Source organism: Perca fluviatilis, chromosome 15 (genome assembly GCF_010015445.1).
Source record: "Perca fluviatilis chromosome 15, GENO_Pfluv_1.0, whole genome shotgun sequence".
NCBI lineage: Eukaryota > Metazoa > Chordata > Actinopteri > Perciformes > Percidae > Perca > Perca fluviatilis.
In genome coordinates this window covers 9,406,833-9,426,771 of record NC_053126.1, presented here as the reverse complement: position 1 = coordinate 9,426,771, position 19,939 = coordinate 9,406,833, and the positions used below count along the sequence as shown (strand labels likewise).

At 39.2% G+C, this 19,939-nt stretch overlaps 3 gene segments (V, D, J or C); all 3 read left to right on the top strand.

Moving 5' to 3' along the window:
- Nucleotides 1-1,725: 1,725 nt before the first annotated feature.
- Nucleotides 1,726-2,263, top strand: LOC120574659 (the record flags this gene model as incomplete). The annotated part of the segment is given in 2 exon segments: nt 1,726-1,762; nt 1,871-2,263. Coding segments are annotated over 2 exon segments (354 nt in total), but the record flags the coding sequence as incomplete, so codon positions are not given.
- A 3,810-nt stretch (nt 2,264-6,073) lies between these two features.
- Nucleotides 6,074-6,620, top strand: LOC120574660. The segment is given in 2 exon segments: nt 6,074-6,119; nt 6,228-6,620. Coding segments are annotated over 2 exon segments (363 nt in total).
- Nucleotides 6,621-18,289: 11,669 nt separating this feature from the next.
- On the top strand, nt 18,290-18,918 carry LOC120574369. The segment is given in 2 exon segments: nt 18,290-18,395; nt 18,527-18,918. Coding segments are annotated over 2 exon segments (438 nt in total).
- The last annotated feature ends 1,021 nt before the right edge of the window (nt 18,919-19,939 follow it).

Sequence of the window (19,939 nt, the reverse complement as noted above, 5' to 3'; positions counted from 1 at the left end):
TTCAGCAGCTACGCTATGAACTGGGTCAGACAGGCTCCTGGAAAAGGACTGGAGTGGATTGCTGTGTGTACACACAGGCAGTTCTCCTATCTATTACTCCCAGTCAGTCCAGGGGAGATTCACCATCTCCAGAGATGACTCCAGCAGTAAACTCTATCTGCAGATGAACAGTCTGAAGACCGAGGACACAGCAGTGTATTACTGTGCCCGACAGACACAGTGAGAGACGATAATAGGAGAGTCATACAAAAACTACTTCCTCTATTTACAATCACCACTGGGATGATATAGTTGACTAAGTATTATTTTTTGTGCCATACTGCTAATAAGTACACAAGTACCACAAGTAAATGCATGAAGATCATGCAAAAATCTACATTTTGGTAGCATTTAAAAATAAAAAGCTTCCACATGATTTTCGGATTGTACACAAGTTTTTTTCATGAAAAACACACCAAAGACAACCAATTTTACACCAAATCCTGGAATTCACATATTATACAGCCATTGAAAAGAAGCATCAACAAATCAAAACCTTGTTGCCATTTAGTCTCTTTCGGTTTTAAAATAACTCTGACTTGAAAAGATTGTTTTTGTCTGTTCATAGATCTTAGCAAAAACTCTTCCTATTATGAAAGAAGTTATATCTGCAGATGAACAGTCTGAAGTTGCTGTTTATTATTGTGCCCAATGGCCACAGAGTTGTTTGAGCAGCTGTACAAAATCCTACAGAATTTAATGGACTTATAGAGCACAACTGTCTGACATTCTCCATCTTTGAAGGTTAACCTAACGTACAAGTTGAAAGTACAGAATTTAACACCTGTGCAGAATCATGAAAATAAGTTAGAAACAAAACATTTTTGATTACTGCTTACTTATTCCGGTTTACAGTGTACATAAGAATACATTCCTATTTGTTTTGTTTTCAATAAAAAATCTGAAGCTAATAAAAAACATTCTGAGCTGTAATGAAAGAAAAAAAAATACATGTAAACATGCATCTTCTGCTTTTCATTCACCGTCATGTTGGTGCTTGAAAGTATCCCAGCATGCATTGGGTAGAAGGAAGGTAAGCATGGAAAAAGCACAGATCTTCAATAACAAACATTTCTTTGGGTTTCACAAGTGAGTTATCGTTCTCTAATGTTTAAAAATAACTACCATTCCTGTTTTAAAACTCTAGAGGGCAGACAAGGACTGGCTTTAACACTTATCCCAGTGACGTCCATATACAGGAACAAAGACAGGGAAGAAAAGCAGATTGTTTATATTTAACTGTTTTCAGCCCCTAATGCTCCATATATTGATGTTCTCCTCCTAATGATAATCTGTTACAAACTTTTCTGCCATGAAATGACCGTAAACCTTCACAATGCCACATCCAGGTGTGCTGGGCACCACTGATCCACTGGTTGTAGCTTATCGTTTAAATATAATCAATCAGATGACATTGTCCTTAAATTATTGTTGTGGTAATGTTGATACCCAAGTTAGTCATTGTTAAACAGCATTTAAAAATGTGCAAACTAATATGGACACTTCCTGTTCAGTACACATTCATTCTAGTTTCACCAAAGAAGATGTTAGATTAAGTCCAGTCCAGATGTTTCCTCCCTGTGAGGAGGAGTCGATGCAAAACTCAGATATCTTCCACCTCTACTTATCTGAGTGCAGAGAGGAGGACAGAGAACAGTGGACACACAGTTTAACATGATGGAATATAGGACAGGACTGCTGCTGTTAACTCTCTGCTGGGCAGGTGAAGACTTTTACCACCTTTCTTTTGAGGCTAATTTAGTTGTGAAAATATGTATATATCTTGGTATGTTGTTTGGCTCTGTTCTGATCAAACTGCTTTTCTCTCCAGGTGTTTGCAGTCAGACTCTGACTGAGTCTGAACCAGTGGTAAAGCGCCCTGGAGAATCCCACAAACTGACCTGTACATATGCAGGAATATCAGATGACGATGCTTATATCAGCTGGATCAGACAAGCTGAAGGAAAAGGACTGGAGTGGGTTGCCTACATTTCTGCTCCAAGTGGAAGCACTAAAACTTATTCAACGTCAGTCCAGAATCGCTTCACCATATCCAGAGACAACAACGTGGACCAGGTGTATCTGCAGATGAACAGCCTGACGACTGAAGACTCTGCTGTTTATTATTGTGCTCGAGAGCCACAGTGATACAGGAAGCCACAGAGCTGTACACAAACCACTGCAGATGTCACTGTGACAGTCACTGGTAGAAAGTGCTAGTTTAAATACCCCATATTTGACAGTATTTGATGCATTTCCCCACTCTATGCTTTTGTCACAACTTGCCCTAAACAGAAACAAAAAGTGGAGTTCACACACCATCAGATTATCATCTCTTATATGAGGCTGAGCTGTAAGAACAATAACAAAAAATGATCTAAGTCTTTCCTGACCTCTCACTACTGATGGCTTGCCAAAAGGTCCAAAAAAAACATTGATAATTGCTTTGATGTTAAGATTTTTATTCATCAGTTTTACAACAGCGTTCATTTCATTTCACCATATTGTGTCCCTTTAAAAGCTGTACGTTTACAAGCTCCCAGTAGATGTCAAATATCTTACAAAACATTTTAATAAATATTTTGAAAAATTTAAAATAAAATAAAATAATTAAAAAAATATTTATATTGCCCCAATATAGCTTTTTTCACTATTACAGATTATTCAGTGCCACAACACATTTTCATGAACAGTTTTATCCAACATTATAACAGTGTTTAGTTTTTGTTTTTAGGGTTTATCACAGTGATGGTGGGGTGGGCACTGAGATATAGATCCATACAAAACCTTAGAGCAATAATCTAACGCTCTCCCATTCTTGTGATGAAAAAAAACTCAGGACTGAATATTTCCTACTGAAATATGAGGTAACTATGTTTATCATTTTTAATGAGCAGATTCATATTCAAACTAGGATTTTAAAGTCAGAGTTGGTGCACTTTAAGAGCTGATTAAGAATCAGCACAAAACACATACTCCAGGATGACATCAGAGGATAATGCTGATCAGGATGTATGTGTTCTTTAGTCACGTTATGAGGTTTTACACCGTTATTTTTGGTATGTCAGGTTTTTGTTCCGCAGTGAGTGGAGATGCAGCACTGTGATTACTCGACTACTGGGGCCGTGGGACTGAAGTCACAGTAACAGGTAAGTCACATTTAAAAAACGATACTTTTTTACTTTTTAATGTGATTATTGGTGCTAGAAAAGTTTAACTTGTAGTCCTATTTAGATTTATATTGATGTTGGACACACTAGAAAGCAGATCAGACAGATGTTTTTAATGCAGCTGTTTCTTAAAAGCATTTGAAAAACTTCCTCTTAATGCAGGTGGTGGTTTGAGTTAATCCTGTAATTGATTCAGCTGGATTGTAATTGGTGTTGATGAATGTTTGCATCTTTTTATTCACATTATTATTCAATACATGTTATATTACCATGGATATTAATCTCCATACCATACCTGAATTTAAGAAATATTTCTCAGTTATACTGTCAGAAAAAAACATCTTGTCTGTCTCCTGTAGTAATTTGTAGCAGAAATAGTTGACAAGTATTTTGTATTTTTTAGTTTCCTGCTCTTGTAGAAAACTACTGATGATAAAGTCCATCTGCTTCTCCATGTTCCCTTTTTAAACCTGAAGAGGGAGGTCTACGCAAACTTCGTCCTTCCTTATAATCACACCATCAACAGCTCTTAGAACATTTGACACAGAACAAATGGGACACTTTAGAAAACTTAGAAATATTCAGATCAGAAAACCAGGGCTGTAACAATATGCAATATGAAACCGAAAATCGCGACACTCAGATCCATGAACCTGTGTCGCGCTGTGAGAAGGCAGAATCGGAAGCAGTGTTTGGTAGTCCACTAACCCAAAAAACTGTGACTTTGCGTGGGTATGGAGTGCTGTGGGCTGCCAGCCCTGATGGAGCTCAATCTACCTCACAGCAGGCCGGGGTCTGTGAAGGAAGGCAGGCAGGGCCGGGCGGAGGCAGCAACACCGCCGGTCGTTGAACTCCTTGAGATCTGCACGATCTACTCAGAAGGCTAAGCTGACCTCAGATCAGTTGTGTAGCCTATGTAAATGTTTGGGTGTGACAAACAGAGACTAGAGCCAAATGAGGAGGGGCCGCCGAGTTGACGTCAACTAGGCGACTTGTTGAGATTTGCCCGTTTTCAGAGGCAGTTTCAAATTGTGAGATTTGCAGAGGAAAGAGGTGTCATTGGGATTTTGAAGTTCTATGTATGTCCTACTTACCTACTAAACTGTCATTATTCAACTATGACAAGGTAAAATCGGTTTTGCATTCTATCACCCCTTTAATAAAAATGCTATTACAGAATGGAAAATATGATTTCATTGAGTTTATTCATTATAGTTACTTTTCATGGTAAGAGTAATTTCTGCTTTACACACTGAAGACACTCTAGTCTAATATTTAACCTCTGTGATGGATGATTATCACAATTTCTTTCCTTACATGACTTTGGAGTGAGATCAAACTGGACCAGTCTCCCTCTGAGGTGAAAAGACCTGGAGAGACAGTGAAGATGTCATGTATCATATCTGGTTATAGCATGACAAGCACCTATATTCACTGGATACGACAGAGACCAGGAGAAGGTCTGGAGTGGATTGGGAGGATCAACACAGGTTCAAACTCTGCTAGCTATGGCAGCTCCTTTCAAAGCCGTTTCATCATGACTGAAGATGTTCCCAGCAGCACTCAGTACCTCGAGGTCCAGAGCCTGACAGCAGCAGATTCTGCTGTTTACTTCTGTGCTCGAAGAGACACAGTGACTGAAGACAGTGGAGCAGCTGCACAAAAACCTCCACAGACAACAAACAGCAATGTGATCTTAAAGCTCCAGTATGTAACGTGTTTAGTTGTTTATTGTCAAAATCTGTGTTGCCCGTTCACAAACTTGTCCTTTTTCATGAATATTTGCCACCACCATCAATTCCAAGTATTCCTTTTGGCTTGAACTTTTACATTTGCATTCGCATGAACTGGAGTACACACTCCATAATCATGCGCCATCTTGAAATACGTTAGCCGGTAAGGGACATATAGGACATACTGCTCCGCCTTTTGCGTTTTCGCTGTCACTTGATAAACTCACAGGTGCTGCTAATGCTGCTAATGAGTATCGTAGCTTCCCGGCCCCGGCAACTTTGAAGAAGGAAACATGGAGGACCACACGTATTCTTAATACATTCTGCGGCAGAGTGGGACAAAAAAATCTACTGGGAAATTATATATTATATTGATTTTGATGTGTGAAGGCTACCGTAGCTGTAATACGAAATTTAAACTGCGTAGTGCAAGACAGTTGATTGCAATATCAGCTCAACGCTAGATGGGAGTTATTCCTACCCATTGGACCTTTAAGTATCTGAGTCCCCCCACCCCCTATGCACCTTTGATATATCTACATTATATCTCTATATATTTTACATTTTATTTTAAACTGATGAGTAAATATTTATTCAGTTCAGATGTTACATTACTAAAGTATTAGAGTTTCTTCATTTGTCAAATCATTATCTACTGTAATACTAAATTGCCAAAGTCATAATGTTATAATAGTATAAAATGGTGAAATGACAATAACTTAATTGTCAAACATTATAGTAGATGTTGATCTGAATGAAATTGTATATGATAGTAAATACTCCATGTGCTGCCTATTGTTCTCAAAATGATGAATGAGAAACAGAATCTTGATCACAAGATTAATTATAAATTAACACATTTTAATAACCCTTATATATACAGTATGTCAATGTGTCAGATGCCATTTGTGTATTATTTGAATATATTTGGTTGTGGTGTTAATACTGAAACATTTTACACAAATCAAAACAAGTCAGACAAAGGCCAAAGGACTCAGTTTCATTAAATATCTCCAGTCCAGATGTTTCCTCCCTGTGAGGAGGAGTCAATGCAAAACTGAGATATCTTCACCTCTACTTATCTGAGTGCAGAGAGGAGGACAGAGAACAGTGGACACACAGTTTAACATGATGGACTATAGGACAGGACTGCTGCTTTTAACTTTCTGCTGGGCAGGTGAATACTTTTACCACCTTTCTTTTGAGGCTAATTTAGTTGTGAAAATATGTATATATCTTGGTATGTTGTTTGGCTCTGTTCTGATCAAACTGCTTTTCTCTCCAGGTGTTTACAGTCAGACTCTGACTGAGTCTGAACCAGTGGTAAAGTGCCCTGGAGAATCCCACAAACTGACCTGTACATATGCAGGAATAGCAGATGATAGCGCTCGTGTCGCTTGGATCAGACAAGCTGAAGGAAAAGGACTGGAGTGGGTTGCCTACATTTCTGCTCCAAGTGGAGACACTAAAGCTTATTCAACGTCAGTCCAGAATCGCTTCACCATCTCCAGAGACAACAACGTGGACCAGGTGTATCTGCAGATGAACAGCCTGACGACTGAAGACTCTGCTGTTTATTATTGTGCTCGAGAGCCACAGTGATACAGGAAGCCACAGAGCTGTACACAAACCACTGCAGATGTCACTGTGACAGTCACTGGTAGAAAGTGCTAGTTTAAATACCCCATAATTGACAGTATTTGATGCATTTCCCCACACTATGCTTTTGTCACAACTTGCCCTAAACAGAAACAAAAAGTGGAGTTCACACACCATCAGATTATCATCTCTTATATGAGGCTGAGCTGTAAGAACAATAACAAAAAAATGATCTAAGTCTTTCCTGACCTCTCACTACTGATGGCTTGCCAAAAGGTCCAAATAAAAAAAAAAACATTGATAATTGCTTTGATGTTAAGATTTTTATTCATCAGTTTTACAACAGTGTTCATTTCATTTCACCATATTGTGTCCCTTTAAAAAGCTGTACGCGTTACAAGCTCCCAGTAGATGTCAAATATCTTACAAAACATTTTAATAAATATTTTGAAAAAAAATTAAAATAAAATAAAATAATTTAAAAAAATATTTGTAACCAATATAGCTTTTTTTCACTATTATAGATTATTCAGTGCCACAACACATTTTCATGAACAGTTTTATCCAACATTATAACAGTGTTTAGTTTTTGTTTTAGGGTTTATCACAGTGATGGTGGGGTGGCGCACTGAGATATAGATCCATACAAAAACCTTAGAGCAATAATCTAACGCTCTCCCATTCTTGTGATGAAAAAAAAACTCAGGACTGAATATTTCCTACTGAAATATGAGGTAACTACTATGTTTATAATTTTTAATGAGCAGATTCATATTCAAATTAGGATTTTAAAGTCAGAGTTGGTGCACTTTAAGAGCTGATTAAGAATCAGCACAAAACACATACTCCCAGGATGACATCAGAGGATAATGCTGATCAGGATGTATGTGTTCTGTCACGTTATGAGGTTTTCACACATTATTTTTGGTATGTCAGGTTTTTGTTCCAGCAGTGAGTGGAGATGCAGCACTGTGATTACTTCGACTACTGGGGCCGTGGGACTGAAGTCACAGTAACAGGTAAGTCACATTTAAACAACGATTCTTTTTTTACTTTTTAATGTGATTATTGGTGCTAGAGAAGTTTAACTTGTAGTCCTATTTAGATTTATATTGATGTTGGACACACTAGAAAGCAGATCAGACAGATGTTTTTAATGCAGCTGTTTCTTAGAAAGCATTTGAAAAACTTCCTCTTAATGCAGGTGGTGGTTTGAGTTAATCCTGTAATTGATTCAGCTGGATTGTAATTGGTGTTGATGAATGTTTGCATCTTTTTATTCACATTATTATTCAATACATGTTATATTACCATGGATATTAATCTCCATACCATACCTGAATTTAAGAAATATTTCTCAGTTATACTGTCAGAAAAATACATCTTGTCTGTCCCTGTAGTATTTCGTAGCAGAAATAGTTGACAAGTATTTTGTATTTTTTAGTTTCCTGCTCTTGTAGAAAACTACTGATGATAAAGTCCATCTGCTTTCCATGTTCCCTTTTTAAACCTGAAGAGGGAGGTCCATGCAAACTCTTCCTTCCTTATAATCACACCATCAACAGCTCTTAGAACATTTATGACAGAACAAATGGGACACTTTAGAAAACTTAGAAATATTCAGATCAGAAAACCAGGGCTGTAACAATATGCAATATGAAACCGAAAATCGCGACACTCAGATCCATGAACCTGTGTCGCGCTGTGAGAAGGCAGAATCGGAAGCAGTGTTTGGTAGTCCACTGACCCAAAACACTGTGACTTTGCGTGGGTATGGAGTGCTGTGGGCTGCCAGCCCTGATGGAGCTCAATCTACCTCACAGCAGGCCGGGGTCTGTGAAGGAAGGCAGGCCGGGCGGTGAGGCAGCAACACAGGCAGCACCAGTCGCTGAACTCCTTGAGATCTGCACGACCTATTCAGAAGGCTAAGCTGACCTCAGATCAGTTGTGTAGCCTATGTAAATGTTTGGGTGTGACAAACAGAGACTAGAGCCAAATGAGGAGGGGCCGCCGAGTTGACGTCAACTAGGCGACTTGTTGAGATTTGCCCGTTTTCAGAGGCAGTTTCAAATTGTGAGATTTGCAGAGGAAAGAGGTGTCATTAGGATTTTGAAGTTCTATGTATGTCCTACTTACCTACTAAACTGTCATTATTCAACTATGACAAGGTAAAATCGGTTTTGCATTCTATCACCCCTTTAATAAAAATGCTATTACAGAATGGAAAATATGATTTCATTGAGTTTATTCATTATAGTTACTTTTCATGGTAAGAGTAATTTCTGCTTTACACACTGAAGACACTCTAGACTAATATTTAACCTCTGTGATGGATGATTATCACAATTTCTTTCCTTACATGACTTTGGTGTGAGATCAAACTGGACCAGTCTCCCTCTGAGGTGAAAAGACCTGGAGAGACAGTGAAGATGTCATGTATCATATCTGGTTATAGCATGACAAGCTACTATGTTCACTGGATACGACAGAGACCAGGAGAAGGTCTGGAGTGGATTGGGAGGATCAACACAGGTTCAAACTCTGCTAGCTATGGCAGCTCCTTTCAAAGCCGTTTCATCATGACTGAAGATGTTCCCAGCAGCACTCAGTACCTCGAGGTCCAGAGCCTGACAGCAGCAGATTCTGCTGTTTACTTCTGTGCTCGAGAAGACACAGAGACTGAAGACAGTGGAGCAGCTGCACAAAAACCTCCACAGACAACAAACAGCAATGTGATCTTAAAGGTCCAGTATGTAACGTGTTTAGTTGTTTATTGTCAAAATCTGTGTTGCCCGTTCACAAACTTGTCCTTTTTCATGAATATTTGCCACCACCATCAATTCCAAGTATTCCTTTTGGCTTGAACTTTTACATTTGCATTCGCATGAACTGGAGTACACACTCCATAATCATGCCCCATCTTGAAATACATGAGCCAGTAAGGGACATATAGGACATACTGCTCCGCCTTTTGCGTTTTCGCTGTCACTTGATAAATTCACAGGTGCTGCTAATGCTGCTAATGAGTATCGTAGCTTCCCGGCCCCGGCAACTTTGAAGAAGGAAACATGGAGGACCACACGTATTCTTAATACATTCTGCGGCAGAGTGGGACAAAAAAATCTACTGGGAAATTATATATTATATTGATTTTGATGTGTGAAGGCTACCGTAGCTGTAATACGAAATTTAAACTGCGTAGTGCAAGACAGTTGATTGCAATATACGAGCTCAACGCTAGATGGGAGTAATTCCTACCCATTGGACCTTTAAGTATCTGAGTCCCCCCCACCCCCCCTTACAAAGCACTTTGATATATCTACATTATATCTCTATATATTTTACATTTTACTTTAAACTGATGAGTAAATATTTATTCAGTTCAGATGTTACATTACTAAAGTATTAGAGTTTCTTCATTTGTCAAATCATTATCTACTGTAATACTAAATTGCCAAAGTCATAATGTTATAATAGTATAAAATGGTGAAATGACAATAACTTAATTGTCAAACATTATAGTAGATGTTGATCTGAATGAAATTGTATATGATAGTAAATACTCCATGTGCTGCCTGTTGTTCTCAAAATGACTAATGAGAAACAGAGTCTTGATCACAAGATTAATTATAAATTAACACATTTTAATAACCCTTATATATACAGTATGTCAATGCGTCATATGCCATTTGTGTATTATTTGAATATATTTGGTTGTGGTGTTAATACTGAAACATTTTACACGAATCAAAACAAGTCAGACAAAGGCCAAAGGACTCAGTTTCATTAAATATCTCCAGTCCAGATGTTTCCTCCCTGTGAGGAGGAGTCAATGCAAAACTCAGATATCTTCACCTCTACTTATCTGAGTGCAGAGAGGAGGACAGAGAACAGTGGACACACAGTTTAACATGATGGACTATAGGACAGGACTGCTGCTTTTAACTCTCTGCTGGGCAGGTGAAGATTTTCACTGATGTTGATTTGATATTCCCATTTGTATTACTGACGTATTTCACGTGAAGATTTTCTCTGATCTTTGTACCAAGGTAATGCATGACATGCTTATCGGTTTTGGTTTGACAGGTGTTGATGGTCAGACTCTGACAGAATCTGAACCAGCAATTAAAAGGCCTGGAGAATCCCACAGATTGACCTGTACAACATCTGGATTGTCATTCAGTAGCAACTATATGGCCTGGATCAGACAGGCTCCTGGAAAAGGACTAGAATGGGTTGCTACTATCAGTCATACCAGTAACAGCATCTACTACTCTCAGTCCAAGGCCGGTTTACCATCTCCAGAGACAACAGCAGAGAGCAGCTGTATCTGCAGATGAACAGTCTGAAGACTGAAGATTCTGCTGTTTATTATTGTGCTCGACACCCACAGTGACTGGAGTTGGTTGAGCAGCTGTACAAAATCCTACAGTACTCATTCTTTCAGACTGGTAGTGCACAAGTTTGAAATATCTTTCATAAAATGTATATATTTAAACATTTTATATTACATTTGTGTTGTTTTCAGTTTGTTAAGTTGTTTTATATTCTGTAATTCTACTTTCATAAATGTTTTCATTATAAATTAATAATCCTCCCTGCATTATATACAAACTCGAAAACACATTAAAAACACAATAAAGATCACTCCTTGATACAAGGTCCAAAGACAGCCCAACAATCTGGTTGCTGAAATTACACTTCTATAAATACTTCACATTTCTACAAAGTAAGACACAATTATGTCTTTAAATGATATGATGTGGAATCTATGAGAATGAAAAATAATGTTACTGTTTCTTTTATAAAATCACTAGAGGACAGTCAGTGTCTAGTTTCTCTCTCCTCTGTTACTAAAAGGAGAAACTCAGATCTGCTGTTCTCATAGATCTTAACTGACTGATACTCAAACACTGAAATGATTCATATTGCTCTGTAATAAAATCAATAGGTAAATAAGAATATGTCCATCTTTCCATCACATACTGTAATTTCATTAAAATTATTTCTAAGAGAAAACAGCTGAAAGTGGAGATGAATGATGACAGTATTTAACGTTATAGTTTGGAGTGAATTTACTTGTATCGTTTATGGAGATAACTATTTCATATAAAAAAGATTATTAATGTTTGAAGATAGAATAATAATATAGTCATTAAGGAATTATTGTTGTGTATTAACACAAATAAAAGTCTAGAAAATAAGTTGAGACAATATTGACAGTTTAATGTAGTAAAGATATCTGTACCTAGAAATGAAGAAATCAAAAATGACACACATATTTTCACTCTGCAGATATAATAACACTGAACAAACTCTTCTATTGACTCCAGTTAGACCAACATTGATGCTTCATATGTTTGATTTTATGCAAACTCAGTGACCTTCCTTGTTTCTCAGCTATAAAAACATCACATCAGGCTGTCAGTGGAGTTCACAGCACGTCAGTTTCAACATAAACCATGTTCTCTGGAGCTCTGCTGCTGCTGTTGGCAGCTGGATGTGAGTCTATCTGGATTTGTTAAAGTCAACAGTTTTTCTTTTGCATTATAACTTGATGATTTGTTACAAAACATTTCCTTTTTTAACAGGTGTGAAGTGTGAACAGTTGACCCAGCCAGCCTCTGTGACAACGTCAACGTCTGACCATCACCTGTCAGGTCTCTTATTCTCTCAGCAGCTACTACACAGCTTGGATCAGACAGCCTGCAGGGAAAGGACTGGAGTGGATTGGATGGAAATATACTGGAGGTTCACACTACAAAGATTCACTGAAGAACAAGTTCAGTATCGACTTAGAGACTTCCAGCAAGACAGTGACTCTAAAGATAGATAGATAGAATGTGCAGCCTGAAGACACTGCTGTGTGTTACTGTGCCAGAGAGCCACAGTAACACAAACCATCAGTAGACCTGAACAAAAACCCCTCAGAGCCTGAACACTTGTAACATGAAGCCACCAGAGGAGGAGCCCTCAGACCACTAATGGTTTCAACACCAGCTCACTGTTACAGTAAAGAGAGAAAGTGTTTCAGGTTCTTAATTAAATGTAACATTAACAGTACAATCAATCAATTTAAATACTCTGACATAACAATCAGTGATACATCATTGAAATATATATATATATATATATATATATATATATATATATATATATATATATATATATATAAAACGTTTTAAGTGATGGAATATATTCAGTGATTTAACTACAGTATAAATGAATTGTTTCTCTTCTATCATATCATTATTTACTGTTCATTAACCATCAAAGAAATGTTTTCCAGAGATTCAGGTTTCACCTTCTCTTTATGTGAGAACACCTGAACATTTCATCTTCATTTTGATTTATTCAAATATACTTTAGTCAGCTGATTTACTATCATCAGTATGTAAATCAGCCTCCTTGTGTGTAGCCTCATAAAGAAGTGAAGTGTGTGTGTGTCAGTGAGAGACAGAAGAGCTGACATCAGTTCAGCTTCAACATCAACATGTTCTCTGTAGCTCTGATACTGCTGCTGGCTGCTGGATCCTGTGAGGAGCTTTCAGTGGATTCACTCTAATACACACATTAGAAACCCTGAATAGTCAGATGAATGATGGAGATAATGTTGATTTGTGTTTCCACAGGTGTGAACAGTATTGATCTCATCCAGACAGACTCAGTGGTTGTGCAGCCTGGATAGTCTCTGACCATCAGCTGTCAGGTATCTGGTTATTCTTTGACTGATGACAGCTATGCAACAGGTTGGATCAGACAGAGTGAACGAAAACCAATGGACTGGATTTCCCATCAGTGGGAAGGAGGTAGCCTTCTTCAAAATAATGCTCTGAAGAACAAGTTCAGCTACAGCAGAGACACTTCTACTCTAACAGTGACTCTAAAAGGACAGAATGTGCAGCCTGAGGACACAGCTGTGTATTACTGTGTACGTCAGCCCACAGTGATACAAACCACCAACAGACCTGCACAAATACCCAGCAACCAGCAAGACTCAACCACACACACATGTTCTAAATGTGGACATTAATATAGACAGCACTCTCTAATGACTTAATACAATTAATGTTTATGGAATTCAATGAATGGTATTTATCATGTTGTAAAGCCTATAAAAGATGAGAAAAATACATTTTTCCTGTTTTCATGTTACATCTGATAACTAACTACATTTAAACAGTAGCTACATCTCTTCACAAATATACAAAGTAATTACTACATTATTACAAAGTAAAAACCTGCTGGGCAGGTGAAGATTTTCACTGATCTTGATTTGAATTTGTCTTAAAAAAGTTGCCATCCTACAGGAAGTGATTGTTTTCTTGTTTATCCTGACAGGTGTTGATGGTCAGACTCTGACAGAATCTGAACCAGTGGTTAAAAGACCTGGAGAATCCATTGACATATATATTAATGGACCAATAGACCCCGTTGCTCTGGACGGAGACCAGTGAAGGCTATTAGAAGCACTTTTCCGGTGATCTCTTCCTTTACTGCGCAGCCTCCAACTGACAGAGACAACGTAAATGTGACGTGAGCAACCTGTCTGAAAGTTGTAAGTCTTCTTGTAGCTGTGCCAAGAGAAATCTCAATCATTCCCAATCTTACAGAGACGGAGAGTGTAGGTATATGTAAGGAGATAACATAAGCACAGGCTAATTATTGCTAACTAACATGCTAGTTAACATTCGTAATTAAACCTAAACAGCTAATGTAAGTCGAAACTGCCTGCCAGCTTCTCCTGTACTATACGGTAATTCCTCTACTGTGCGACAGTAAGTCACTTAGTTATGACACAATCGTTAGCGTATTTTTACAAAAAACACCTCTGCTACAGAGCCATAGCGTGAGGGTACAAGGTAATGGAGCCTTTTATACATTGTCGTGTTTCTTTAGAATTAAACAATGGACAAATAGAGTCTTTAAACGCTTCAGATGTAAAGTTATTCGCAGTCAAGTGACGTAAAAAAAAATGGCGGTCAGTGGAATGCTAACAAGAGGTGATACCTTTGTAGCAACAAAATGGCGCCATCGGAGGTTCGCGTTCAGAAGCGAAGCTTACCCCCTTGGGAGAATCCCACAGATTGACCTGTACAGCCTCTGTGTTTAATTTAGGCGGCAATCACATGGCCTGGATCAGACAGGCTCCTGGAAAAGGACTGGAGTGGATTGCCTGGAATGATAACGGTGGTAGCACCAAATGCTACTCTCAGTCAGTTCAGGGTCAGTCTCCAGAGACAACAACAGAGAGCAGCTGTATCTGCAGATGAACAGTCTGAAGACTGAAGATTCTGCTGTTTATTATTGTGCTCGAGAGCCACAGTGACTGGAGTTGGTTGAGCAGCTGTACAAAAATCCTACAGTACTCATTCTTTCAGGCTGGTAGTGCACAAGTTTGAAATATTTTTTATAACGTTCATATATTTTATATAGTTTATATTAAATTTTTTGTTAAGTTGTTTTATATTCTGTAATCTAATTTTCAAATACAGTATGTTATATAATACATTAACAATCCTACCTGCACTATACACATTTTGGAAAACACATTAAAAACACAAAACAGATCTCCTTTTGATAAAAGGTCCAAAGACAGCCCAACAATCAGGTTGCTGAATTAAACTGAACAAATACTTTACATTTCTATAAATTAAGACACAATACATAATTACTGTTTAAGTGCATTATGTTGTTGTGAAAACAGTAACCATAAAAATGTATCTGCAGTATACTGTAGTTTGTGCCAATGTAGTGACCTCAGTATTATTTTGCCAACCCAGTCCTTAAATTCTTAATACATTTAATTTCATGCCACTGTAGCAGTATGAGTTGAACTCCTAATTACCTGGTGCTCTGTTGACCAATCACTGCCTCAGGGCCCCGTATAAAAACTACTAGTTTCCCCCTTCCGCCCTCTCTTGCCCGTTGGTGACGGAAGTCGCTCACTCCGTGTAGTTGCTCTGCTGTGCTACAGATCTTCGGTTGGCGGGCTATCCTTCACCTTACTGGTTGAACGCTGTGAATGAGGAGCGAGTAACACTGATAGCTGCTACGTTTGCATGCTCGGAGCTTCCTCCCTCTGGGCTTACTAAAACTCTGCTTGAACGGAACCGGGCTGAAGCCGCCGGAGATCCTTGTAGCTGCTTAGCACTTCCACTACTGGCTACTGTTTTGCCGAGGCTGAGTTTTGAACTCCTGTGGTTGGTGACCAACAAAATCAGTCTTTGCTGCTCTATCTTGATGATATTGTAGTTTTCTCCTCCACAATCCAGCAACATTTGGAGAGATTGGAAGTGGTGCTCAGTCGGCTGGAACAGGAGAATCTCAAGGCAAAGCTCACCAAATGTACCTTTTTCCAGGAGGAAGTGCGGTACCTGGGGCATGTGATATCCAGTGAATGGGTGGCCACAGACCCCAGCAAGGTGGAGGTGGTAGCTAACTGGCAGTCCCCCACGACAGTTTCAGAGCTGCGGTCGTTTCTTTGGTTCGCCAGCTATTACCGCCGCTTTGTGGAGGGTTTCGCTAAGTTGGCGGCCCCTCTACACAAGTTGGTGGCGCATCTGGCGCCAACCAAGTCCAAGACAAGGGCAGAGCAAGCATTTGTTGACAACTGGACGGAGGAGTGCCATCGCAGCTTTGAAGCACTGAAAACCAAGCTCACAAATGCCCCGGTGCTTGCTTATGCCGACTTTTCTCTTCCCTTCATTTTGGAGGTGGATGCAAGTCATGGTGGCCTTGGGGCAGTGTTATCACAAGAACGAGATGGTAAAGTTAGGCCCATAGCCTATGCCAGCCGGGGCTTGAGGCCCACTGAGCACAACATGGTGAACTACAGCTCCATGAGATTGGAGTTTGTGGGCCATGACAGAAAAGTTTCGGGAGTACCTGCTGGGCCATAAGTGTGTGGTTTTTACTGTTAACAATCCACTCAGCCACTTGTCATCCACTAAGCTTGGTGCAACAGAGCAACGTTGGGCCGCCCAGCTTGCATCATTTGACTTTGAGGTCAAATACCACTCCGGCTGGAGTAACAGGAATGCGGATGCTCTATCTCGTCAGTACCCCCCTGGCCAAGCCAATATGGAAGCTATGCTCCCCGGTACATCACTCCGCAAACCTCTACAGCAGGCCCTTCAGGGAACACGGGTTGAAGCAACCCAAACTGCCATTATGGCCCTGCCTCATCACACCACTTCTGATATCTGTGCCTTTCAACAGGCTGATCCAGTTATCTACCAATGGCACCAATACTCTTGGTCCAGTGTCCAATGCAGTAGTAGCACTTTTCCGACCTTGGAGCTAGGCTAGAGTATTTTTGGTTTTACTCGTCCATCGTCGGGGCGATGATGCAAAAAGGTGGGGTAGATTGTAGCAGTATGAGTTGAACTCCTAATTACCTGGTGCTCTGTTGACCAATCACTGCCTCAGGGCCCCGTATAAAAACTACTAGTTTCCCCTTCCGCCCTCTCTTGCCCGTTGGTGACGGAAGTCGCTCACTCCGTGTAGTTGCTCTGCTGTGCTACAGATCTTCGGTTGGCGGGCTATCCTTCACCTTACTGGTTGAACGCTGTGAATGAGGAGCGAGTAACACTGATAGCTGCTACGTTTGCATGCTCGGAGCTTCCTCCCTCTGGGCTTTCTTTATAATCTGTTGATATTGATTTTTGATATTCCTTTTGTGGAGTGAACCCCTTTAATTTTGTGTGTGTGTTTTCCCATTTCTCTCCCCATTTTTAGTTACTGAGAGCCGAAGGTGGGGGTGTTGGTGTCCTGGTGGTGGTATTTCCTTTTCGGTGTGCTGTGTTTCCCCATTTTCATTTGCTGTCTTCACTGTTGTGTTTTTTTTTTGTGTTCACGGGTGACTTCCCCTGGGATCCCCTTTACCATCCTCGTTCCCTTCTCCCCCTCCACTGGTAAGCCTCAGCCCTAATTATTTTTCCCCTTTTTAGTGTGAATGTGTTTTAGATTGATTGTTTTTAAATGTATAGATTTTTGAAATAAAAATGTATTGTTTTGAAAGTTGAACCTCGTCTTTGGCACCTTTTTGTAAGCTGACCTGTGTGTCCTTAAAAATTATACTGATAGCATTACGAGTAGTGATTCAAATTAAATTCTCTGGGCGAAATTCCCAGAGTGGCGTTGTCTGTGTTTGGTTTTGTCAGCTCTCGTGCCGCCACACCACCATTGATCATATCTTATTTGTCAATGTTAAAGATGGACCAGGTCAGCACTTTATTTGAAGGGCCACAAACATGATGAAGTAATGGATGATGCATTTTTATTTAACCATGATTATAACACTACAGGTTTTCTGAATATATGTACACTGCTGTGACTGGTCAGCTCTTTGAAGAAGACAAGAACATCATTAATAAATCAGAAATCTTGATGATTCACATTCCTTAATTGATGCATTAATGAATGTAATGTTCCTGCATTAGTCATGCATGAGATACTATTATTCCTTGTACATTACTGAAGTACTACTTTTTTTATGCATGAAGTCATGCATGAATTCACGACAATTCACCTACCACAATTATAAAGTGTAACTGATAGAACAATACAAAAAAAAGTGCTCTTGTCCTGAATGTGATATTGTATCTAACAAAGAATGACAAGCAACTATAATTAAAAAATTAACAAATAATAAATGATACAAACTATAACAGAGTGCTGGTTTAGGAGCCATTCCCTCCCCATTATGTCCTGATGCAAATCTTCAGTGTGTGCAGTGTACTTCTGTCCTGCTGACTGCTCTTGTACTTTGTGTGGAGCATCAGATGTCACATCTCCAGCCTCAGGATGATGAACACACTCACTCTTCTGCTGGTTGCTCTCTCTCTGCCCTGTGAGTTCTCCTGCTTCTTGCTGTTTTATCTTTTCTCAGACAACATGGACTGATGGTCAGTCAGTGACATCAGAACACTTCCCAGATGATTAATTTCTTCTGTGTTTCCTCTCTCCCTTTCATCTCATCAGGTTGTACAGGTCAGAGTATGGAGTCCATTCCTTCCAGTTCAGTAGTGAAACAGCCTGGGGAGACTCTCAGTCTCTGCTGCAGGGCATCTGGCTTCACATTTAGCTGCTGCAGCATGAGCTGGATCAGACAACCTGCAGGAGAAGCAGTGGAATGGATAGGGCGTATTTACAGCGATGCTAGTAGAACACATTATGCCAGCAGTGTGCAAGGACGAGTAGAGGTCACCAGAGATAACAGCAACAGCATGGTGTATCTGAGACTGTCCAACTTAAAGCCAGAGGACTCTGCTGTGTATTACTGTGCCAGAGAAACACACTGGTTAAAGGAAGCAGAGAGGCTTGACAAAAACCTCACACAATTTATTTTCACAAATACGTCCAGGTGGCAGTAGAAGATAATATTTCAGATTACACAAAGGAGAATATGACAGTGTCTCTAATCACACACACAAATACATGAACACAATGGAAGCAACAGCTGATGTCGTGGTTTGTGACTTCCTGTTTTGTGATGGTTAATAATGTTTATGCTTTTGATTTTGAACAGCAGGTGTTGAGAATATATTTAGATATTTATGCATGATATATCCAGAATATGGATGGCCCACCAAATGCTGCTGAGCAGAATAAATAAGTACATTTAAGTGGAATTGAATAACTTGAAATTAATCTTCATCCTTTAAAAGAATCATAAATTACCAATATTATGAAAGATACATAAATCATATTTTTCCAGAGATGTGTTGAGTTTCTGTTTGAGGAGGAGGAGTCAATGCAAATCTCTGACCTCTTCCATCTCTACATATGTGTTGCAGAGTGAAGGACAGACACTAAATCACTGACATACACACTGTAGACTGGACAGAGACAACTGGCTTTAACAATGATCAGACCTGATTATTTGGTTGTTTTTCTCATCCTGTCATTTAACTGGGCAGGTAAGAACAATATATGTTTTTCTGATAAACCTCATTCACAGAGTAAGCTTCAGTCCAACATCATCACCACACTCAGATAAACAGTCTCAATAACACTGTTTCATACAGACATGTTTTATTGCAGCTCCCCCAGATGTAGTTGAAGCAGACATTAAATATTCTGTTCATCTGAGTGTAAATGTAAATCTGTCTTACATGTCTGACTTGTATTAGAAGTTTTGTGAAGAATTAATTAAAATAAATTTCAATTTGGGTTAACTTTGCCGTGATAATAATTACATTGTCTTTCAGAATCAGAATACTTTATTGATCCACTCAGGGAAATTATTTAGTTGCAGTGTCAAAATACATGTTCATAACACAATTCCAAGCATTTACAACTTGTGACAGGACAGTCCATTCTTCTTTTATAGCCTGTCAGTGTCCTTCTCTATGCAAAGTGAACTTCCTCACAGTCTGCTATAAAGACTTGATA